The 24,941-nt window shown below is 42.0% G+C and overlaps 1 protein-coding gene across 2 annotated transcripts in view; it reads left to right on the top strand.

Moving 5' to 3' along the window:
• SLC7A11 (solute carrier family 7 member 11) overlaps positions 1-24,941 on the top strand; it is a 182,836-nt gene that overhangs the window by 118,889 nt on the left and 39,006 nt on the right. The window contains exon 13 of one of the 2 annotated variants that reach the window (XM_024745095.1): positions 16,271-17,828. The exons of the other annotated variant lie outside the window; for it this stretch is intronic. Coding sequence (XP_024600863.1) covers positions 16,271-16,306 — 36 coding nt within the window. The 3' untranslated portion in view covers positions 16,307-17,828. Of the gene's footprint in view, positions 1-16,270; positions 17,829-24,941 lie in introns of those variants that run through there. 2 annotated transcript variants of the gene reach the window in all.

Below are 24,941 nucleotides of genomic sequence, written 5' to 3'. Positions count from 1 at the left end.
GGGGTGCGTGTGTCTTTTTGAATTATGGTTTTCTCAGGGTATATGTCCAGCAGTGGGATTGCTGGGTCATATGGTAATTCTATTTTTAGTTTTTTAAGGAAAAGACTTTGTTTTTTGTGAAACTTCATATTTTGGACTGGCCTTTCAATGACTGTTTTTAGTCAAAACATTAAGTTCTGAAACATTTTAATTGGAAATGAACGTATACAAATAAAAGCAAAACATAGCATTACTAAGGATAGGGAAGTTTTGGAAATAAAAAGAAGTTATGACAAAATTTCATCACACTTGCAATGATTTTGCTGTTCGTCAGCTTCAGTTTCTAAGTTTTCATCTTATTTTAGTGAGAGAACTACGTGCTTTTTTTTTTTTTTTAATTTTTGGCTGTGTTGGGTCTTCGTTTCTGTGTGAGGGCTTTCTCTAGTTGCGGCAAGTGGGGGCCACTCTTCATCGCGGTGTGCGGGCCTCTCACTATCTCGGCCTGTGTTGTTGCGGAGCACAGGCTCCAGACGCGCAGGCTCAGTAGTTGTGGCTCACGGGCCCAGTTGCTCCGCGGCATGTGGGATCTTCCCAGACCAGGGCTCGAACCCGTGTCTCCTGCATTGACAGGCAGATTCTCAACCACTGCGCCACCAGGGAAGCCCAGAACTACGTGTTTTAAAGGTGTCGGTCTTTCAAATGCTGAGTGGCCAACAATGTATCATACTTATAGTTTATGTTCTTGATTCATGCCTATAGCCTTGGAAGACAAGGTCCTTAATGAATAGGACCATTCTGCACTTCTTATCATCTTCCAGCTCTGTGAGTATTGCAAGGAATTTTGAAAGCCAATATTTGTCACCTTTCTACTTTATGATAGAATTGTAAAAGTGAGGTGGCCAGGTAAGAGTTTCATTTACCTTACCCTTTAGAGAAAAAAAGGAGAGAAAAATGAATAAATGGCTTCCCTCAATATTTGGAGCAAATTAGATCAATAAATTTTTCCAGAACCCTCCAGCTAGTTTTGAGATCATTCTACTTTTAAGAAAATATACCTAAGTGGCAATTTCTTTTTTATTTAATAGCATTATACTTCTGTGTAATATCTTTGACTTCAGACTATCGAAGTGTCAATAAGAGTAGATTAATCTTACGTGTTTATTATTTATGCCCCTCATTGTTAAAATAAAAAATATTTAAAGGGACTTGTAAAATACCAATTTTTTTAGTGATAAAATTGGAAAATAGAGAAATAAGTAGGAAAAGTAAAATAAATCTGGTGATAATTTTTAACCATAAAATATATTTCCTAATGTCCAATAGGCTCTGCTATAGCTTGGCTGAAAATTTGACCTCAATCTTCCTAGCAACTAATACAGACAGCATTCAAGTATTTTATTCCGGATAGCAGTGTAAGATTTTTTCCTGTGGATCCTACCACTGGTTTCTGTGAAATATGTATTTCAAGCATATATTTTCAAAATGGTGAAGTTAACAGACAGATAATACAGTGAGAAATAATTGTTGACTAAAATAAAATAGCAAACTAAATTTTAATCATAAGATAACCTAAATTAGTCTTGGTATCAGACTTGTAGGTGGGATGAAATGGCTTCCTGGCTGTGCTAAGAGAGACTGTTAAAACGGACATTTCTATATTTCTGCAGTGATATTTATTAAGCACCCTCCATGTACCTTGAGAATATAGTGAATAATCTTATTCTGACAAATTAGCAAATTGATTGACTAGGCCCATAAGGAATTGTAGATAAATAGTCAATATAAGCGGAACATAACTAGTTATCTCTCTAAAACATACTGTGGGAATGCCAGTGATACTGGACAGCTGGGAGCAGACCCAGAGATATGTTTGGACCTTGATACCCTTTTCGTTTTTCCAGAGATCAGGCAAATCTTTGTTCCCTACCCAGATATTAGTAAAATAATATTAACAATATTTATTGAGCAACAATTAAGCATCAGGGTTTGTAGTTGCTACAGTTGATATTAAGAATAAATGCAGGGCTTCCCTGGTGGCGCAGTGGTTGAGAGTCCGCCTGCCGATGCAGGGGACACGGGTTCGTGCCCCGGTCCGGGAAGATCCCACATGCCGTGGAGCGGCTGGGCCCGTGAGCCATGGCCACTGAGCCTGCGCGTCCAGAGCCTGCGCTCCGCAACGGGAGAGGCCACAACAGTGAGAGGCCCACGTAGTGTAAAAAAAAAAAAAAAAAGAATAAATGCATAGTTTACAATGTATATAATACAGTAAAGGTATGAGACAAGTAAACTGGAAGACCGTAATATACAATCTACCTAAGGCCGTAAAGAAGTACCAACCATGTCTGATGAAGTGAAAAAGAGGGAGGGGGTGGCCTCTTCTGAAGGGATAGTAACAGGTTTCATGGAAAAGATGCTCTTTGAGATGGGTGGTGAAGGCTGGATATGATTGGAACCAGTGGAGGAAGATGTTCTTTGCAGAAAGAATGCCATGAATAGGAGCCCTGAGGGGGCACTTGGTTCCATTCACATCCTTAACTCTGTCCCCAGCTGCCCGGAGGAGCAGTCACTATTAGGAAGTCATTTCATTTCTCCTCTCATTCCTTCAGCTTTAGATTGCATCTCAGTGCCTCCGCTTTAAAACGTCTCCTGCCCTATCTCTGTCTTCCTGGTTTCATCACAGAAACCTTATTTCTGCAGCACTCATTTCAACTGACAACTTATTTGGACGGTCTGCATGACTTTCCTCCTCAGCGACTCTGAGAAGTGGTCGGGCTCAGATCCCTTTCTTAGCTGCACACCAGTTGCCTATTGATAAGATTACAAGGAACACCTTTTCCTTCCTAGGCCCCTGCCTCCCTCCCTTTGAAGCAGGCGTCTAACACCCCATACCCTAGACGAGTTGACTCCACGGCCCTGATTCTCTGCTTAAATAGGAGGTAGGATCAAATAATGGGAAAGCGCCAATGTCACAGGAGCTACGAGTAATCTGGTTTACTAGGAGTGGGAGATACATCCAGGAGATTGCTAGAACATAGGCTGGAAAGATAATCTAGGCTCACACTGTGGAAGTCTCTGAATGACATGCTGAGAAAATTGAATTTGATTTGATAAGAAATGGGAATTCAGCGGAGCAGATTTACCGCCTGCATTCGTTTCTCCCTCTTTTTCTCTAGATAGTGTGTGTGTATTTTTCTGTGATACATTCTCATTGGAAAAAGGATAGGGTCTATTAGATTTTCTCTACGGTGCCATTCACAACTGTGTGCACCCAAGAAAGCCTTCGTAGAGACGAGGGAAAGTGATCAAAGTTGGGCAAGTTTGTTACACCATAGTGCTTTTCAGAATGTCATCTCATAAAAGACTCAAGCATCCTTGAGAGGGAAGTATATTGCTTGGAAAAGAGTAAGTAGACCATGCCAGTAAAAATGGAAGTATGCATTTACCCTGTGGAAGTCTTTAGTTTTAACTGGCAGAGACTGGATGGGAACTGAAACAGATCTCAGGGTTTCATGCTCTGCTGACAGCAGAGACGTGGTTCAGTTAGCTTCTAGCCGAGTGTTTAAGGGATATTGAAATCCTTCCAGTTTACAGTACGTTTGGCAGCTCTCTGTGGGATAATCCTTTTTATGTGTATTCTGTTTGGAAGTGAATTGTACACCAGTTATTTTAAGTAGTATTTTTTAATCTGTTGCTGTGTTAATTATAGCAAAGACAGCAACAGCACAATCATAGGCTGATGTGAATGTTTTATTCAGTGAACCGAAGAAATATCAACGAGGGCTGTATAGAAATTGCAGTGGACTGAAAATAATCGAATATGAATGGGTTTTGGTAGCCAATGGCACTGACAGCTTATGAAGCTGAGCATTCGATTTTTTTCTCCTACTGCAGTTTATGTGAGAGTCACTGAAGAAAGAAACCCTTGGCATGATTATATTTTCTTGTGGAATGTAACTAGTTTCAGAGTGGAATAATTTTGACAAGAGTTCTTAGTTTCCTTCCATATGTTGTATTTCATTTTCTAGAAAAGGGGTCCTTGCCCTGGCATATTTCACTGCTATTGAGCACCATAGGAAAACTGTTTCTTTTTCTTTCTGCAATTATCAGTGGCAGAAAGAGAGAGAGAAAAAAAGATACAAACGAACGAAAAGGGAAGGTGAGTCTGGGTGAATTGCTCTTGAGCCAGCACATGGTAGCACAGAGACCTCGAACCCAAACGAAGCGAGGGATCACCTTGGCTTCTCATTAAGGTCTGAACCCAAGAGAAAGTTACGGGTGAACGTGTGTGTGGAATTCCGCACCTTCCTTCCAGCCCCGTCCTTGTATTTTCATTCAACCACAGAAACGCTTGAGAAGCAGTAGTATGAGAATAAGTGGCTGATCCTAGAAAATTAAATCGTCATTTCTTTTTCTAAAAAAGATACCTTAAAATGTGTATCTAGGATATGCAAGGAGGAAAATAAAGAACAAACAGAGGTGGTCCCGATTGATGTTGGATTCACTGAAGGGCAAGTCTCTTACTTCCTTGAATTTTCTGTTGATCGACTTCAAAGCTATCATTTCTAAATAGATTTCTGGGACTAGGAATCTTGGCACAAAATCTTCAGTGTGTTCCAGGAGGCTGTATTCTGGCAACTTATTTCTTTTATAGATTAAAAAAAAAAAAAAAAGCTCAGGCCCTTAAATGGTTCCGTGAACATGCCTCCTCCACTTCCGTCTCCCACACACATGTGCGCACACCCTCACACACACAGACACACTCTCGTGACATGCTTTGAATTGGACCCCAAGTTAAAACCAATCTGCTGAAGAATTTCTGCTTGTTATTGTTCAGTTAAACATCAACAGAGTGGGAAAAGGAAACAGAGAGCCACAACAAAGCAGCGCTGTAAATGCTGTTTATGTAATACATGTAGTTAACACCGATTTAACCTTTCCAGTGTAGCCTTCATTTAAGCTCAAAAGAAAAAAATAGAGCAAACACCAGTTCATTCACAGAAAATTGATTGCTGACCTTTAGGTGCCTGGCACTGTGCTCATGTACAAAAGTCATGGAAAATTGAATAAGAAATGATATGTGCTCTTGAGATTCTCAAAGTCTAGCAGCAACAATATTTGTTTGTTTGTAATAGCAAATATAGAAACATTTATGACATAATAAGTTCAATGAATAGTTAATGAGCAGCTAGAAAATGAGGTGGGTTACTATGAACAGAATCAAAAGCAAACAGCACAAACTGGAAAAAAAATCGCAGCTCTAATTTCCCTAATATGTAAAGAGCATCTATAAATAAATGAGATTATCTGGTAGAAAAATATGGAAATGATATAAACAAATAATTCATTAAAAAGGTAATATACGTGACCTTTAAAAGTAAGAAATGGTACTCGACCTTAATCATAATAAAGGAAATGAAAATTAATATTACACTGAAATAGCATCTCTTACCTATTAAGATTGACAGAGATAGGAAAGTTTGATAATCCTGTGTTATCAAGAATGGGAGACAAATAACCAGTCAATCAATGGGAAGAAAACTTGGGTGACAGAAAACAATGGTGTAAAGGAGACTTCACTGCATGCCTATGTATATTCTTGGTTTCTGAACCCTGTGAATGCATTACCTGTTTGAAAAACTAAAAGTATTTTTTATAAAGAAAAGAGGCAAGAGCAAATCATTCCAGCCTGGATGGTCAGGAAAGAATTTAGAAGGGAAGCAGTATTGAGGTGAATCTGGGAAGGTGAGAAGTTCAAGCAGAGATGAAGCCAGAAATGAATGTCATAAGCAAATACTCAGAAGCATGAACATCCGTGGAGGGTCAGCAAGGCCATAAAATGGCACTGAGAAGGGAGCTTCAAAGGGCCAAGAAGAGAGCAGTGATATATGAAGCAAAGGGCATGGAAGGTTCAGGAAGGAGGGCATGGTCATTAGCATCAGCAGCGGCAGGGAGGTCGTCAGGGCTGCAGCACCCCTGCAGTTCCTCTGTAGTTGATTCCACTTTCAACCCAACTTTTCGTCATCGGACTCTGTGGTGAAGGGTGTTGGCTTTATTTCTAGTTCCATTAACCAGTCATCTGCAGATTGTTTTCTCTACACGTGTCTCTGTGTTAGACATCTGTGTAATAAAAAAGGTACAGGAGGCATAACAGACGACCTCAAAAGTTTGAAAATCTATTTTGTGAGAGAAGTTTCACACGTTAGGCAACTTGTGGACAGTTACAAAGCAGTCTGTCTGAAAGGACAGAGTCGTCCGAATTCTCGATTTCCCCAGCACTCAGTTTCTTAAGATGCTTTCCTGGTACTTGTTGACGGGTCATCAAATGAAGTGACATGCGTGTTAATAAACCATTATAGAGTGCAGTATGAATATAAAGGATGATGAAGGAGATGATGATGACGTAATCATGATCACGATGATGATGACGTAATCCTGAAATGAAGTGAAGGTGTCACCCCAGCTCTGGCTTTTCTCTCTGATGCCAGTTTCTCCCTGTGCTTTCCTTCAGGCTTTGGGTAGGTGCTCAGCTGTGTGGTGACAGGGATGAACTTGCCTGGAATCCCAAAAGGGCTTCATGGATTTATGCTGGGAACATGAGCAGGACATAAAAGGATAAAAGAGGGGGTTGGGTACTACGGACAGAAGAAACAGCAACATGAGGAAAATTGTTGTCTCCTAAAAGAGCCTGACGTGTTCTGGCGTCAGCAGTGGGAACAGTGGTTGCACTTCTGACCTGGTCATTAGCCAGGTGGGTGACGGTAGCCTGATCACCTTTCTCAACTTCACTTTTTTTTAAATTGAAGTATAGTTGATTTACAATGTTACGTGAGTTTCTGGTGTCCAGTGAAATGATTCAGTTATTCACACGTATATATCTATTTTTTCCCCTAGATTCTTTTCCCTTATGGGTTATTCCAAAATACTGAGTATTTTGTGCTATCCCTGTGCTATACAGTAGGTCCTTGTGGGTTATCTGTTTTTATTTAGAGTAGTGTGTAATTTATGCATTTGTTAAATGAGTGTGGACAAGAGCCATGAGTTTTAATTCTTCCCTTAACAGTGCACTTTGTTTTCCCCAAAGAAACTCTGCTCACAAGACCAGTAGCTGAAGGGTGGAGGACCTGCCCGGAAGGAGGCAGACGTGGGCAGCCCGCGGCTCTCGCCTTTGGGTAGCCTCGGAATGACGCGTTGTAACCCATTTGTAAAGGACCAAATCAAGCCATCTTCTGGCCCCTTCAAGTTCTAGCTTTTTAATTATCCATGACTGTAAAATTCTGAAAGCACTAAAAAGATGAATAGCCTAAGAATGGGGTAAGTCTAAGACCCCCCATTAGAAGAACATTCTTTTCTCAACGTTTCCCTTCATTTTAGTAGTTTTGCAACTTTTCATTGTAGTAAAGCCAATTTACCTGAGTGTTCTGGTGGTTTAGGACCCCCCAGTGTGCTTACTGAGATACCTGTTTACCAACTTCAGAATTTTATTACCAAAAGGTACATGGGCTGAAATCATGTATTACATAGATTCCAAAGGCAAAGATAATTTGAGCCATTTAAAACAATATCACCTTAATATCCAATTATATTTCTTTTAATTACAGTATTCTCCTATTATTCTCTTACATCTATGGGACCATCAGTTATCTGGAACAGAGGAGTGATGTGTCAAAAAGTGAATTTTCCTCACAGTGTGGCTAGCTCTGTATCTATTGACACAGTTGATGATAGCACAGTGAAAGGTCATGAAATCCAAAGCTTTAGCCTTGTCATAATTTGGGCTACATTTTTAGGCTCTACTTGAAGCAGTCCACGTTAATTTATTGTAGAGAAATGGTACCACCCAAAGAGTGAACTGATCCGTATTTCTAATCCTCACATGGTGTTTAACTCAAAGTCGGTAAGCCAGCTTCTCGTTTACCAGAAACACGGCTTGATGTTGCCGAACTGAAATCAATCAACATTCTCCGAACATTTGCCAAAATGGATTGTTTAGAAGAAGAGCTCGTGAGGCTCAATGCCCACTTTATTCAGTAAAATTGACTGAAAAGGGTTAACTGCTGGTGGGTGAGGCCTGTGGTGGCTTTGGTTGCTTTCCGATCGTTGAGGCAGATGGATGTCAGCAGTGTGTTTTATCTTGGGCTGGGGCGTCGAGGAAGCGCCCTTGTGTGGGTGCCCGGGACTGACTCCTGTTGCTGAAATACTGCCCTGTCGTGTAGTCTCGGTAGTTCTTAGTAAGTGCTGTGCGTGATTGGCATGTGCTCCAGAAAGCAGCAAGGCTGGATAAGACAGAAGGGAAAGCAACAACGATATCAGTAGCCTCCACCAGGGATTTATTAAAGCCTGCCGTCCTGTCAACATTGTTTCAATATGACAGCAGAGGCTTTTGCCAAGTATGGAGCATCTGACCCCATTTGACTCATCACTGTAAAGCTCTGCCTTAGTCTAAATGGAAGGGCTGACCCTCTGAGAAGCCGTTGTCTGAATCTGAGTTTGGTTCATCACCAAGTTCAAGATAATTATCTGATATTTGTTGGAACCGCAAGGGAGAATAAAACAGAGCTGAAAATCTCGCCAGAGTGAATTTCTCCAGTGATTTTTGGCCTTTCAGCTTTTTGCTTAGAAATGATTTGAAAGCAGCTTTTGTTTTCTGGCCACTTGAGGCTGGACCGTAGATTCCAAATATATCAGATGCCGTTCTGATGTTCATCCATCAGGGAAAGAAATTTATTTAATCATTTTTGAAACAATAAATAGGGCACGGAGTTTAGTCTCAGGTTTAAACATTGTTTTAAATTGTGTTTCTTTGGCTGACAGATACTGTCATTTACAACAGTTTAGATATTGATGGTTCAGACCCTAGAGACTGAGATTTTTCCTAGTAAAATGTCAACAACTAGGATTAGTCAAAACTTGCAGAAACAGTCAGTACGAATGCAAACTGAGGTTAGACCTCGGTTGAAATTTTGGTCTTACCACTTCTTAGGGATGAAACCAAGAGCAAATTATTAACCTCACTGAGCTTCCTCTTACTTATCTTTAAAATAGGGCTGGCAATGCCTCCTGTACAGGTTAAACATAGTGTGTGGATCACAGTAAGTTCTCTAGACGTGTTAACTATTTTTATAGTAATAGAGCACACAGTAGACACATAATCTATGCTGTTAACCCACAAACATTTTTAGTCACATTTCCCACCATCCCTTTCAAAGCAAGAGGTTTTATTGAAAACAATAATGACAGTAATGCAGTGATGGCTTTGGAGGGGACTATTATACCATATACCGCCATTATACATTATACAAACATGATAAATGCTTGCAAGACAGGAATTGTGTCCTTACGTTTCATTATATATTGTTGGTATTTGCCAGTTTTTTCCTTTAAAAAATCTGCCATGCCACCATACTCTATCAGCCAATATATATATATATATTTTAATAGTAACCTTTTATTTATTTATTTTAATATTTATTTTTGGCTGTGTTGGGTCTTCGTTTCTGTGCGAGGGCTTTCTCCAGTTGTGGCAAGCGAGGGCCACTCTTCATCGCGGTGCGCGGGCCTCTCACTGTCGCGGCATCTCTTGTTGAGGAGCACAGGCTCCAGACGCGCAGGCTCAGTAGTTGTGGTGCGCGGGCTTAGTTGCTCTGCGGCATGTGGGATCTTCCCAGACCAGGGCTCGAACCCGTGTCCCCTGCATTAGCAGGCAGATTCTCGACGACTGCGCCACCAGGGAAGCCCTCAGCCAATATTTTAACAATTTTTAAGGAACAGTAACTCTATTCAGAATGATGAGATACGAGAGGCTTTGTTTAGACTGGAGGTGATAATTTATGGAGTTTGGGTCCTAAGACTCTTGCCTTCCTAAGTGGAGGGACATGACCATTCTTTGGATTGTAAGCGACTATGTCAGGAGTGAGTAATGGTCTCAAGCTGGCTGCAGAATTTGCACGAGTATCAAGCTAGTTTAAAGTGGCAGTCGAGGACCAAAATGTATTAACTAGCCTGTGACATTTCACCTGCACTGTGTAGGTAATTTTTCTTCCTAAATGTTTATGTGCTGATGCAAAGTAACCTCGTGTAACCAAACCGATAGTAAAACAGGAGTGGGTTGGTGCGTTCGTCCATGACCATTCACGTTGTCTATTTAGCACATGGTCATAGAAAACTTTAAGGGCCATGAATCTGTGTTGAAGTTAATAGCTCTCACTACAAGTTTAAAATGATTAAAAATGCTTCAGTTTAATTGTATGGCGCTGCCAGTAAGACGAGGAGGCAGCAAATCTTCTGAGTAAAGGATATTTATTTTGCTATTTGGGGCGAAGCTACAGAAGTTGAGCTGTTACATAGGATGTGGCAAAGCTATAGAGCCTGACTGCTTGCATAGCTGGTGTTGTATACAAAATCAATTCCCAAAGTGATGTTTTCAGAATACTTAGAACAAAGTTATCGTTGTGATAATAGCTTCACTTATGGAGATTACTTTGAAGAAAAATACCCATTTGAATGATAGGTAGTTTTAACGCTTAAATAAGTCTCTTTATGGTCTCCTATCATGCTGTTCTGTTTACCAGCTTCCTGTCTTTTTCCTGAGTACCGGCCCTGCATGGCCCATTTTCCCTAGGTCGCTTCAACAGACAACTGGAAATTCTCAAATAATCATTAAAAACTCTTTTAAGTTCCATATCAAAAGAAAAGCACCTGTTACTAGTAGCCAGTGATTTTGCTGTCATAGTCACCTTAAACATCCGTCAACTTTCATAGGAAAATAACACAATGGTTGCCGTTATTCTTTCTAGTTCTCATAAAACCAGGCACTTAAATTCTTTCAAAAGAAAACGAACATTTTTCCCCCTAAGATTGACTAGTTACGGGTACGCATAAGCAAAGCAGTCAATTCAGGAGCAAAAGACAGTTGCTTACGATTCAGTCCATTTACTAAGTGCACAGACTTATTTTCTAAACTGTATCCGAGGGAATAATGATAGGGCTGATCATCGTGAGTACGCCTGTAAGAAGGTTGGCATTAAAATATTTCACACGTGACAGGGCATGTGTCTATAAAGACTCAGAACAAAGGCTCGTATCTTTCAGGTTCTATGTATGTTGCCCCAGATTTAACTTCAGTCTCTCATATTACGTTATCAATTTTTTTTACCGTATGTTCTTTTTAATTATCGAAAACACAGAGTTACCATGTCTTGCTGAAATCTGTTACATGGTAGGTTACTCTCTGGGTTCAGTGCCTGCTATTTCTTTTAACGAAAATATACTTGAATCTATTCTCTCCTCTAACCTCTGTGAATGTTTCTATCTCCCTGAAGACTTGGGGAGAATACACTGACCAAAGTGTTTTGTCAAATGTGTAATCATTCCAGGGATCCTGGATTATCTAAGTTTCCCCCCAAAGACATAACTATGTTCAGTAGGAAAATTATTTCATGGCTCTTATTCATCACACAAAGGCCAGTGATGTGCCTGCTCTTTTTTTTTTTTTAATTTATTTATTTATTTTTGGGTGTGTTGGGTCTTCGTTTCTGTGAGAGGGCTTTCTGTAGTTGCGGTGAGCCGGGACCACTCTTCGTCGCGGTGTGCGGGCCTCTCACTGTTGTGGCCTCTCCCGTTGCGGAGCACAGGCTCCGGACGCGCAGGCTCAGCGGCCATGGCTCATGGGCCCAGCCGCTCCGTGGCATGTGGGATCTTCCCAGACCAGGGCTCGAACCCGTGTCCCCTGCGTTGGCAGGCGGACTCTCAACCACTGCGCCACCAGGGAAGCCCTGCCTGCTCTTTAACAATAGCATTGCCTTGTTGATAACAATTTCTTTTAATCCCACCAAAAGGCATTTAAAAAAAAACTAGTTGTTCGAGTAGGAACCAAGATGGCGGAGTAGAAGAATGTGCTCTCACTCCCTCTTGCAAGAACACCAGAATCACAGCTAGCTGCTGGACAGTCATCCACAGGAAGACACTGGAACTCGCCAAAAAAGATATCCCACATCCAAAGACAAAGGAGAAGCCACAATGAGAAGGTAGGGGGGGCGCAATCACAGTAAAATCAAATCCCATAACTGCCGGGTGGGTGACTCCCAGACTGGAGAACACTTATACCACAGAAGTCCACCCACTGGAGTGAAGGTTCTGAGCCCCACATCAGGCTTCCAAACCAGGGGGTCTGGCAACGGGAGGAGGAATTCCTAGAGAATCAGACTTTGAAGGCTAGTGGGATTTGATTGCAGGACCTTGACAGGACTGGGGGAAACAGAGGCTCCACTCTTGGAGGGCACACACAAAGTAGTGTGTGCATCGGGACCCAGGGGAAGGAGCAGTGATCCCATAGGAGACTGAACCAGACCTACTTGCTAGTGTTGGAGGGTTTCCTGCAGAGGCGGGGGGCAGCTGTGGCTCACCATGGGGAAAAGGACACTGGCAGCAGAAGTTCTGGAAAGTACTCCTTGGCGTGAGCCCTCCCAGAGTCCGCCATTAGCCCCACCAAAGAGCCCAGGTAGGCGCCAGTGTTGGGTAGCCCCAGGCCAAACAACCAACAGGGAGGGGACCCAGCCCCACCCATCAGCAGACAAGCGGATTAAAGATTTACGTAGCTCTGCCCACAAGAGCAAGAGCCAGCTCTACCCACCACCACTCCCTCCCATCAGGGAACTTGCACAAGCCTCTTAGATAGCCTCATCCACCAGAGGGCAGACAGCAGAAGCAAGAAGAACTACAGTCCTGCAGCCTGTGGAACAAAAAACACATTCACAGAAAGATAACACCATACACAAAAATAAACTCAAAATGGATTGGAGACCTAAATGTAAGACCAGACACCATAAAACTCTTAGAGGAAAACATAGGAAGAACACTCTTTGACATAAATCACAGCAAGATCTTTTTTGATCCATCTCCTAGAGTAATGGAAATAAAAACAAAAATAAACAAATGGGACCTAATGAAACTTCAAAGGTTTTGCACAGCAAAGGAAACCATAAACAAGATGAAAAGACAGCCCTCAGAATGGGAGAAAATATTTGCAAATGAATCAATGGACGAAGGACTAATCTCCAAAATATATAAACAGCTCATGCATCTCAATATTATAAAACAAACAACCCAATCCAAAAATGGGCAGAAGACCTAAATAGACATTTCTCCAAAGAAGACATACAGATGGCCAAGAAGCACATTAAAGCTGCTCGACATCACTAATTATTAGAGAAATGCAAATCAAAACTACAGTGAGGTATCTCCTCACACCAGTCAGAATGGGCATCATCAGAAAATCTACAAACAACAAATGCTGGAGAGGGTGTGGAGAGAAGGGAACCCTCTTGCACTGTTGGTGGGAATGTAAACTGATACAGCCACTATGGAGAACAGTATGGAGGTTCCTTAAAAAACTAAAAGTAGAATTACCATATGATCCAGCAATCCCACTACTGGGCATATACCCAGAGAAAACCATAATTCAAAAAGACACAAGCACCCCAATGTTCATTGCAGCACTATTTACAATAGCCAGGTCATGGAAGCAACCTAAATGCCCATCAGCAGATGAATGGATAAAGAAGATGTGGCACATATATATGATGGAATATTATTCAGCCATAAAAAGGAACGAAATTGGGTCATTTGTAGAGATGAGGGTGGATCTAGAGACTGTTAAACAGTGAAGTAAGTCAGAAAGAGAAAAAGAAATATCATATATTAACGTATATACGTGGAACCTAGAAAAATGGTACAAGTGAACCGGTTTGCAGGGCAGAAATAGAGACACAGATGTAGAGAACAAACGTATGGACACCAAGGCGGGGAAGTTGTGGGGGTGGTGAGATGAATTGGGTGATTGGGATTGACATGTATACACTGATGTGTATAAAATGGATGACTAATAAGGACCTGCTGTATAAAAAAATAAATAAAATTCAAAAATTAAAAAAACCCTAATTGTTCTACCTGGCCTTTTCATAAGTGTTCTCTTAGTTTCTGATCACTTCTCCATTTCATCAGTGCTGTTTTTTGTTTTGTTTTAATACATTTATTTATTTTCGGCTGCATTGGGTCTTCATTGCTGTGTGCAGGCTTTCTCTAGTTGCGGCGAGCAGGGGCTGCTGTTCGTTGCGGTGCGTGGGCTTCTCATTGCGTTGGCTTCTCTTGTTGTGGAGCACAGGCTCTAGGTGCATGGGCTTCAGTTGTGGCTCATGGGCTCTAGAGTGCAAGCTCAGTAGTTGCTCTGTGGCACGTGGGATCTTCCCGGACCAGGGCTCGAACCCATGTCCCCTGCGTTGGCAGGCAGAGTCTTAACCACTGCACCACCAGCGAAGTCCGCTTTTTTTTGTTGTTTAATTGAAGTATAGTTGATTTACAATTTGCGTTACTTTCTGTTGTGTGGCAAAGTGATTCAGTTATATATATGTATATATTCTTTTCCATTATGGTTTATTACAGAATATTGAATATAGTTCCCTGTGCTATACAGTAGGACCTTGTTTATATATTTTATACACGGTAGTTTGTATCTGCTATCAGTGCTGCTTTGAATACCACTTCAATCTCATGAGAATGGCTGGGTACTTGGAAGGTTAGAAAAAAAATGAAGGAAACAGATTGAATGATTTCAAAAAAAAAGCGAACAGAACATTTTATTCTTTCTAATCTTTGTTAATGTTTGTGGTCCCATCTCAAAGGGGCTTTATCTCATTTCTCATTGAATGATGGAGTTGACAAAGAATGCTGTAGTTCAAATTCCACTAAAGTTAATCTTAAAGATGTTATCAGTTGTATTTTTCGCATTTGGTTTTAGGCTTCAAATCTGTACCATGCTTTCTGATTTACACTCATGGTTCCATGAGCACACATAACACGGACCACATCTTCTGTGACTTATCACGAACTAAAGTGAAACGGTCACAGAACGTGCAATACCACTGACCTGCATTTTTATAACATTGCTGAACTAAATACATTCTGTTAATGGTAGGGAGTGCTTCAGACCTATCTTTTTCTTAATGTTCCAGTAAATTCTTTCTTCCATTTTTCTATTATTAACATGCATCAAGGAGTAGTGCTTTCAGGTGGTGTACTGTGTTATTCTATTTAACCAGCAGTCTTGGTGTTCCTGTCCCCCTTGATCCTCCCTCCTTGCAGGAGTTCTGTTTCTCATCTGATCTCACACGAGACTGAAGAGGTGATTGCCTCCCCGGGCTTTTCAGAGTCTTTTAATGACTCTCACATGGCTAAAAGCCTTCTCTTTCCAACCTGGAGTCTTTAGAAATCATGATTTCATTTTTTTCTCATTCGGACTTTGAACTGATAGGCGTTGCTTGGAAAGTTAAAATTCCTAGTCTAAAACTTTAAAAGTGACGAGCCTCATATCAGTTTTAGAGTCACTATTTCTTAGAAGATGGATCATTATAGAACACGGGAAAATATTTAGTTTAGAAAGAAAAGATAGACAAATTTGGTCATAGATATTAAGCCAAAGAAATGAAGGAAACATGACAAGTTGTGGTACAAGAACGTTTTCCAGTTTCGAAAAAGTGACTCATATTCTAGATCTGTGGAAATCTCTTTTAAAATGGTGCGGAGGCCAGAAAATATACAGTTATTTCTCTGCCCCAAGAATGGTATATGATTGGAACAGCAGAGTAATTTGGGGGAAGAATAAATCACTTTAGATACATTTGTGCTTTGTTCTCATGAACCATTTCCCTTTGCTGCGGCCAAAGGGTTATTAACCTAGTCTCTGAAATTTTGAGGTGCCCTGGAATCCTATTTTCTGTGAAGAACTAAAACTCTCTGATATACTCTGCATCAAATGACATTTCAACAACTGAACATATGCGATCTTAAGATCTTAGGAGGGGATGATAATCAACAGAATTAATGACTGATTTCTTGCAGCGATTTTCACCAAAGGTAGCGTGCAATGCTGAATTCCATGCAGTGCATTGTAATTGAGCTCCTCTTGTAATCAATGCAGGCCCTTAACTGATTGAAACTAATTTTGAAATCATGATACCATACATACTGTCTACTGTAGAAATAATTTATAAACATTAATTGCGGGAAGGAGGGGGGCCGTTTGCTTCAAAGGGCCCGTCAGCAAGCTGTCCTTCCTGTTTTATCAGTAAAGCAAAGCTGAGAGCAAATAACAGATGGAACTGTCCCTTGGTAGCGGCACAGAACACTCATGAAGTATAGCACAATCTTCCTCCAGTGTGTTATGTTTTTAACAGTAGAAGCAGATGAGGTGAGGGCTAGGATGGATGACTGCCTCTGATGAAACATCCTTTTCTTCTAGGAAGATTCCTGTAGCAGATTGGGCTTTGGCAGTTGATCTCAGTGGCTTGATAGAGTGTCATTACAGAATGCATCTGGAAGATTCTGTGGGAGAGGGGCAAACCTCAGAAGACCAAGGTGAATCTAAGTTCTGATCTGTGCTCTCAGTGGGTGGTTAAATTCTAGTTCCTTTAAGTAGCCATCAAAGGCACCACAGACCAAAGAGAAAGCCGCCCCAGACACTGAAATTTGGTACTTATTTATCATCTGTCAGGATCATTTCATCCTCCTGCAGTATTTTATTCTACTTACCATAACTACAAGAAGGTGTTTGTGCCTTTTATGTGTGTGGGTGCATGGCTAACATCTCCCGCGCCTGTTGTTTGTATAATCACGTTGAAGGCTGTTACCATGGCTGGGGAAGCTGGATTTAGTATACGCTTGGTTTTCCTAATAGAAAAATCTATCAGCCCAACTTCAGTGACTATTCTGAAACAGCTTTTTAGGCAGTCGGATAGGAAGTGGTCCTCAATTCCACTAGTAGATCATTTATTGAAGCCTAGTTCATTATTGCTTTTCGTAGTAGCTTTTCTAAATGGTTTCTAGTCACCCCCCATTCCTAACTCTGCCTGGTTCCTTCAGCATTGAGCTGCTCTGATCTCCTGTTTAAGTAAACAGATCAAGGCTCTCGGAGAGAACTCACTTAATAAACAGCTGCAACCTGCCCCTCCAACTCAAAGTATCCCTGACTTCATTAATTCTTTCATTTCCCCCAGTTTTAGGGAGAAAGTTACCCTCCCCCTTTAGAATGTTAATCCAAACGTGTTATTAATTTTACCCAGTTCCACTCATTCTTCAGTTATTCCCTTAACTACTAAAATATTCAGCCTTTTTCTCTTAAATGCATCCTCTGATTGACTTGCATTTACTCCTTATCAAGGAAAAGAAACAAAACATTACTTCCGCAACTACATTGCCTTTCGAGCTACTATCACTTCTGTTCCTACAACAGTTCTTGAAAGATTAGCCTCAGCTTCTGTTATCTTTCCTCTTCATTTACTTGGCTCTGTATTATAATCCCATTTTTCGAAACTGTTCTGTGTACTGAGTATAGGTGTCATAGTTTTAGACCATTTAGCGTCTGAGCGCTCCTCCTCTCAGGGGTGTGTTTTTGAATTTCCACATCTTGGCAGAAGGCAGGGTTCATGTACGAGGTTGAAGAAATGCAGGTAGAGACAGGCATGCAGTCTTGGCTTGGCAGGGGATAGAGGGGAAATTATTAACAGAGACAGCGGCAGCAACAGAGCCTGGAACAGCGGTGACGGCGCTGGCTATCGAGTCCATGGTGTCCCACACTAGACTTTTTCTCTGCAGTGTTTTCTGTTGACTCATTCCTTTTGGGTCCTCCCTACTTTCTGAGCCTGGTTTTCTAAGTTTCACATAATTCTGTGAGCTAGCTAATATCTTTTCTGTAAATGTCTTTCATCCCTTCATTGAAATATTTGGTTTATGTTCCTTTGAGTTAAAGACCTCGCTGACACAGGAAATGGTACTTGGGAATGGGTTTAATGTTGGAGTCTTAGGAAAAGTGGGGTGAAGACTTATTAGCAGGAAGGGGCTGAAAACACTGAATCCCATTCGTCTTCAGGGACAGGACTCCGGCAGCCCATCGCATGCAGTGGTGAAGAGCTAATTAAACACAGCCTCTGGTCTCTGGAATGAAAGACTCCCTTGGAATGAAATGTCTATTCAAGGTGAGGCTTTGGGAGAACCAAGTTGCCACTGTCATTAAACAGCTAAAATCAAAGATTATAGGGATACTGGGAATGTTTTGAGAGCATTGACTAGCTGGAAGAGGTGAATAAGTCTCTCCCCTTAAATTCTTGATTATGGCAAGGGCTGTATCTGAGGAGCTCTAACAATGCTAGAAGAGCCTCTCCAGTCTCTCAGCTTCTTTCTACTTGCATGTTCTGGAAAATGAAACCCGTGGTTTGCTGTGGTTGCTGAGTCATAATACCAATTAACTTTACAGTACTGCTGGTCTTTTTATGTGAAAGTGAACGCACCGATTGCAATTGGACCATGCGAACTGATTCTAAAGGCTCGCAATACCCCGAACGTGCAGCCTCCCCCACCCCTGCAGTGCTGTGTTGGAGCCAGCTCTTTATGCTTCTGAGAGCCAATTGCATTTATCTCTCCCCAGCTCTGTGTGCCCTGACGCCATGTGCACTAGATGAAATCCACTATGGTTGGAAGAATTTTAAATGCTACAAATCAGGATTCCCTCTCCCCCTCTTGCTGGAGAGTGAGTTGTTAAACAGGTACCAGCACGTCACTGTTCTTGGGATTTCAGAAGTACTTTTTCCTTGTTTGGTGGGGCCTTCTCTTCTTGCTTGGAGACTGGATGTCTTTTGCTCCGAGGCTAACTTTGCAAGGGAGAGCCAGGGCACCACTTGGAACCCACAGATCTCTTCTTATTTCCAGACTTTGACCCGACATGTCCCAGGGGAGTCAGTTGCATTGTGTAAGACCTGGGTGGAGAATTATTTTCCTTTTATTTTTTTGGCAAAACTTGGTACTATCTGAAAGAACAATAATAAGGGTGATTGACCTTGAACAGGTAGACAACAGTTTTTCAAAGAAGTGATTGTATCAGTCTGAGCTGGCAGGGATGTGTCTGATCCTTAGCTCATGTGCTTGACTGTAATCTGGGTTCAGTGGAGGCTTAGGATAATGAAGCTGAGATTCTAGAAATCCCTTAAATAACACAGAGAAGGGTAGCAAGGAACTCGAGGGTAAAATTACCGTATACAAATGACCTTCACCCTAATTTGTCCCCCAAGAGGTTCTAGGTCATTAAAAAGGTCTTAAGAAATGTGTTGGTGAGAAGAGTGACAGCAGTTTTCAGAGGAGCTTGTGCCACGGTTCTTTCTAGGCTGAGGATGGTGGCAGACGCTTCTGTTGAAACGGTTTCCCTGATTGAAAGGAGAGGAAACTCTCGTAGGGCAGCCAAGGCCGTGGGGCAGCATTCAAAGGTAGAATCATTCTGGTTACCATAATAGGCAGCAGGGCGAGCTCATCAGTCAGAATGCGGTGAATTACAGGACTCTTTGGTAGTGGGTGGCGGATCATCGAGTCCCTTGATTGAAACAGGTGATAGTACATTAGTCCTTCTTGATTTGCGTTATGGAAAACACTCCACAACTGGGAAGTACAGGTCTGATGTGGGCTACCATTACCAGGAATTTCCCATTTTCACCCAGTTCTCAGATTTATCTCCATAATCAAGAATTACTTGATAATGGATTCTGCAATAATACCATTTGTATGTGCAACAAACCTCCTTCCTAGACTTCACCAAAGGATCTGTGGCCATTTACTATGTATTGCAGATAAAGAGTCCTTAATCTGGTTAGCCTGTTCTTTGTTCTGGGTTTATTCAGAATGGCTGGGAAATGCTGTCTTTTTGGAGAAAGAATTACAAAGAACCCTTGCTCTCTTATAACAATGATCCAGCAAGAGTTAAGAATAGCGATATTACATGCTAAGGGTAATGTGCTTTTAGGGGTTAACGTTCACGTAAACATTTTCAGGTACCAAATGTCATTGTTTCCACTTTGTGACAAAAATGGACTGCTTGCATTTCAAACCACGCTGATACAAACACATCCTAGAATCCAGCTACAGAGACGTGTCATGCTAGGTATTACTTACATGTGAACAGAATACAAAGGAGCTGTAAAATTCCATGTAGTAAAAACGTATATACTGAACATGCCCTGGGAAAGGGAAAAAAAAATGGAGCTTTGGGATATTGTTAAACACTGATGCTGAGCTACCTAATTCCTGGAGACTGAGACCACCACTGTGATCTACGGATCAGAACAGCAAATTGTATCTCAGGTTATGAATTGAGTTTTGACCTGAGGCTGTCTCTAGGTGGTCTAGTCTTGTGGTTATTTTTCTGAATACGTGACTGGAATAGGTCTCTTAAGCAATTGGCAGGAACCCTTACTGGGTCCCTGTACCATGACTAGGGCTATTATGATTGGAAATGCCAAGCTTCAGGTGTTGCCCCTATCTACCAAAGTACTGAAATCCCAAGTGATACTGCATCCAGAGGTAAAGCATGACGATGAAAGACATCAAAAGCATGAAAGATACAGGGTTGATGCCTCTTTTCATGCCTCTCTTTAGGCCTGTCTAGAAGATGTACAGGCTTGGAAGACACAGATACATTGAATGATTATAAATTATACCCAGTTGTCCAGTTAACACATATTTATTCTAGCACAGAGCAAGATTCATGCTCTGTGCTGGATGTCAAGGGTACCATTATGAGCAAATCCTGACGTGTCTTTGCTTTTGTGGCACAGATATTTTGGTGGGAGAGACTGGCATTGCTCAAGCTAATTCTACGAGCTTGTTTTACAGGGGAGCCCTGTGTTGTCCTGGTGTTCGTGTGTATGTGCGTTCAGAGGGGGTTCGGAGGAGGGAGCAGGGAGGGTGAGGAAAGTCCTCCTTTAGCAAGTGACACTCAGATAACCTCAGAGGCAGAGGAAGGTGTCAGCTAGGCAGAGCTTGTGGCGGGCGGGGGTGGGGGGCATGGGGGCAGGGACCAAAACACCACAGAGAGCAGAGCAGAAACTGAATGAAGAACAGTGTACCTCGAGCGATGAGTGTCAAGCGCAAAATAGGGAAGAGAGGAAGTTGAAGTAGTAGCCAGGGGGGCTAACCTTGCTGGATTATGCTCCTGTATGACTATCCATGAAGTCAAGTGCATGGTTTTAAGTAGGTAAGACGGCATGATCAGATATTTAAAAGACTTCACTGACTGCCATAGGGATCTGAACAGAGAGTGGCAAGATACATTATGGAGCTGTCTCAAGGGAGAGTTTGTGGTAGGGACATAGAAACCAGGAGGTAGATTGATGACATATCTAGGAGGTGCTATTAATAGGATCGGTGACGGACCATGATATGGATTGAATATTGGGTATGCAGCAGGAGAAAATGTAAAGCTGGTATAGCTGGTATATTTCTAGCTGGTATAGCAGAAGATCTTTGTATATCTATATCTATCTATCTTATATATAATATGAACTGGCTGGAGTGGCTCTGATTTGGGGCTCATTTGCTTCACTATAATTTGGATTCACTAGAAAATGTCTGTCTATCCATCTATCTATCGCTGAATGAGAATAAAATTGGGGCAATGATGATATGTCCCTTCTTGGACCTGTAGAGATTGAGGGGTGTGACACATTTATGTGAAGATGTTGAATGAAAACTTAGACACAACGATGAGGGATGGGAACCAGTTTGGTGATGAAAGAAATCGTACATGTCGTGGGCACTGGTCCATAGATGGGAAGTGAGGCCAGAGATGTGGAGGAATGCAGAGTAATACGAGAAAAGCCCGAGGATGTGCCCTGAAAGACCCCAGCAGATAAGGCGGTGGTCCCCCTGGGATGAAGTCAGTACAGTGAAACGTACCGGGCAAGAATTCACTAACGGTTTATGGGCTTAAAATCTAAAACTGATAGAAAAGGAGAGCACCCCTTTAGGCCCTCTCACTGTCTACTAGCTGACTCTAAAACAGTAAAAATAAACACAAGCATTCCAACTTGGATTGTAACGTTTCACTCAAATCCTCTGGTTCTAATAATGTTGGCTACTAAGTATTTGATCTGGTGATTCAAATACAGTCTAAAACATTTCTCATTTAGCCAGTGACTTTCTGATGCTCTCTGTTTCACTCCCGTCCCCATTTCTTTTGTGTGACATTCAGTACGTAGAAATCTCTGCTTTACATTTAGATTGCGGATCTGGGAATCTGTCCACCCTCCAAACCCGGGAAATTTGGCAGGACGAAGCCCTTGTTTCACTCACCTTTGTGTTCACAATGCTGTTGGCGTGCCTCCCTGATAGTAAAGTAAACGCTCTCTTATAACCCTTAATATTTTTTTCTTTCAATCCCTGACGTAAAAAAAAAATATATATATATATATTTATATATATATATTATATTTGCGATTCGGCAACAATTTAAATACAAACTCTCCTTTTTATTATTTGGCCTAAAAGTAAATGTCAGGTACATTAATAAGCTAATGGTGTTCTTTGCAGATTTTCACCCAGATGGTCCCGAATTTTTCTTCCCTTGCTATAAAAGTGCATTTCCCAAACGTGACCACTGGGGGGAAGCATAGCGCAAAGCTAGCATTTCGTTCATCCTTCCTGCACCCCGGGGAGACTAGGTAAAACCTCCCGCTCGAAGACTTGTGCTGTGCCTTTAACGTAAGCAGAGCTTTTGTCTGTCTGTCTGTCTGTCTGCCTGCCTGTCCGTCGGTCTGTTATTTCTCTGTCAAATTTTTTCCTGTTCTCCTTCTTCAGGGTTCTTGGTGAGTTACAACGTTTATTTTGGAACTTCCAGGAGCTTAATTAATAAACATGAAAAAACAAGTGGAAGCTGGCACAGTGCCCTTTTGTGGCTCAACGACATGGGCATGCTAGGGTAACTGTAATTCTTTACATTTGGCATCCAGCTGGTTCCAGGGGCAACACTGCCTTTTTTTTTTCTACGAGTACTGAGCTATTAAATTAAACAGGCTAATGTGGCTACAGCATTTCACCCCCTCCTATCCCCACAGCTATAGCAAATCTGCCACCTGTCTATTTCCGTAAAAATTCAATTATAGCACCACCAGTTATTCTTCTTATGCGAGCAATCAACTTTACACAGTTTCAGGCCCCAAAGAGAGGCCAGAGTGGCCTGCCCCTTTGCATCCCCTTCGCTGCCTTTAGCCGCCGGTGGTGTCTTTTGCTAAGCGACTCCACACCTCTGCACCAGTGAAAAATGCAGGAATAGACTAGACTGCTGTGCAAGGTCATGCCAGTGAAAAAGCAAAAACTGAAAAATCACCAACAACCCTTCTGCCTCCCCGTGTCCAAGCAGTGTGGGAGACTTAGAGGTCAGAGAAGTGAGCAGCCAGCCTGCAGCCAGGGCCACGGAGATGCTCCAGCATTGCTGAAAAACACAGCAAAATGAAGAAGGAATTGCTTTAAAAATTGTTGGTTTTCTTTCTTCTTCATCTTTGTAAAAGATGTGACTGGGTCGGGAAAGGTTGGTAAAATGCCGTAACATCCTGACTAAAGCAACAGCACAATTATGAAGCGAGAACATGCCCTTTATCTGCGCTTCCCAACAATCAGCTGCATTTCTTTTCCCCTTTAGGAAGATAAGTCCTGGGGGCTTCCCTGGTGGTGCAGTGGTTAAGAATCTGCCTGCCAGTGCAGGGGACACAGGTTGGAGCCCTGTTCCGGGAAGATCCCACGTGCCGCAGAGCAACTAAGCCCACGTGCCACAACTACTGAGCCTGCGCTCTGGAGCCCACGAGCCACAACTGCTGAGCCCGTGTGCCACAACTGCTGAAGCCCGTGCTCCTAGAGCCCATGCTCTGCAACAAGAGAAGCCACCGCAATGAGAAGCCCGAGCACCGCAATGAAGAGTAGCCCCCACTCGCCGCAACTAGAGAAAGCCCACGTGCAGCAACGAAGACCCAACGCAGCCAAAAATAAATAAAATAAGTAAATTAATTTTTTTAAAAAAAGGAATAAGTCCTTAGTACCAGGTTGAAAATGCTTTTATCTTTTTTTAATGCCTACTTCCTCTTTGTCATATTTCTTTCTCTCTTCTCAAAGGTCTACCAATTAAAAATGATAGTTACTGAATCTTACATGGAATGATTTCCTACGTGATCTAATAACGGTTGAACAGCAATTGAGTTACTTGCTTCCCATGAATCCCTTTCAAGCCATTGACACTGATTTTGTTTGAATAAATAGTATTTATAGTAAATGTGTAAACATAGCTTTAAGAGCAAATTAGACTGAAATGTTCATTAATTACATCACACCTAGGTTTCAGGGTAAAGCAAACGCTTCTCCATAAGTGGGTTCTTAGCAACTACTATTGTGGTGTAGTTATTATTAATAAATTCAGAGACTGAGAGAACATCAAAAAAATAAAATAAATAGGGCGTAAGTAGATGAAAGAACCCAAGATGACTCTGAGCTCCTAGCTAGGGCAGGTTGGGGGCGCTGCTCAGGTACCTCCAGCTTGCCACATGTCCCAGTTGATCCCTGAGCAATAATTACTCAGGTGTGTCGCTGGACTGGCATAGATGTCGATGTCAGCCATTTCCAAAATACTCCCAGGGGATAAAGTGCAGGAGGAAGGGATGAATGTCTCCTTCCCTTCCCCCTGCATCTTGAAGGTGCCCCGTGCCAGCCAGCATTAGTACGCTGCTGGGGTAGAAGAATGTAACAAAGTGGACTTTGAAGACAGCATGTCACAGGAAAAAGATACAGTCTAATTAACTTTAATCTTCTTTTACATGGTTACTCAAAAGAGAAACTCTATTAGAAGTTCTAAAGGGCACATAGAGGGCTTCCCTGGAGGCGCAGTGGTTGAGAGTCCACCTGCCAATGCAGGGCACACAGGTTTGTGCCCTTGTCCGGGAAGATCCCACATGCCACGGAGCGGCTGGGCCCGTGAGCCATGGCCGCTGAGCCTGTGCATCCGGAGCCTGTGCTCCACAACGGGAGAGGCCGCAACAGTGAGAGGACCGTGTACCGCAAAAAAAAAAAAAAAAAAAAAAAAAAAAAAAAAAAAACCCCCCCCGAAACTG

Source organism: Neophocaena asiaeorientalis, unplaced genomic scaffold, assembly GCF_003031525.2.
Source record: "Neophocaena asiaeorientalis asiaeorientalis breed wild unplaced genomic scaffold, Neophocaena_asiaeorientalis_V1.1 scaffold65, whole genome shotgun sequence".
Taxonomy (NCBI): domain Eukaryota; kingdom Metazoa; phylum Chordata; class Mammalia; order Artiodactyla; family Phocoenidae; genus Neophocaena; species Neophocaena asiaeorientalis.
The sequence above is the reverse complement of the archived record's forward strand: the minus strand, read 5'-3'. Positions and strand labels throughout refer to the sequence as shown.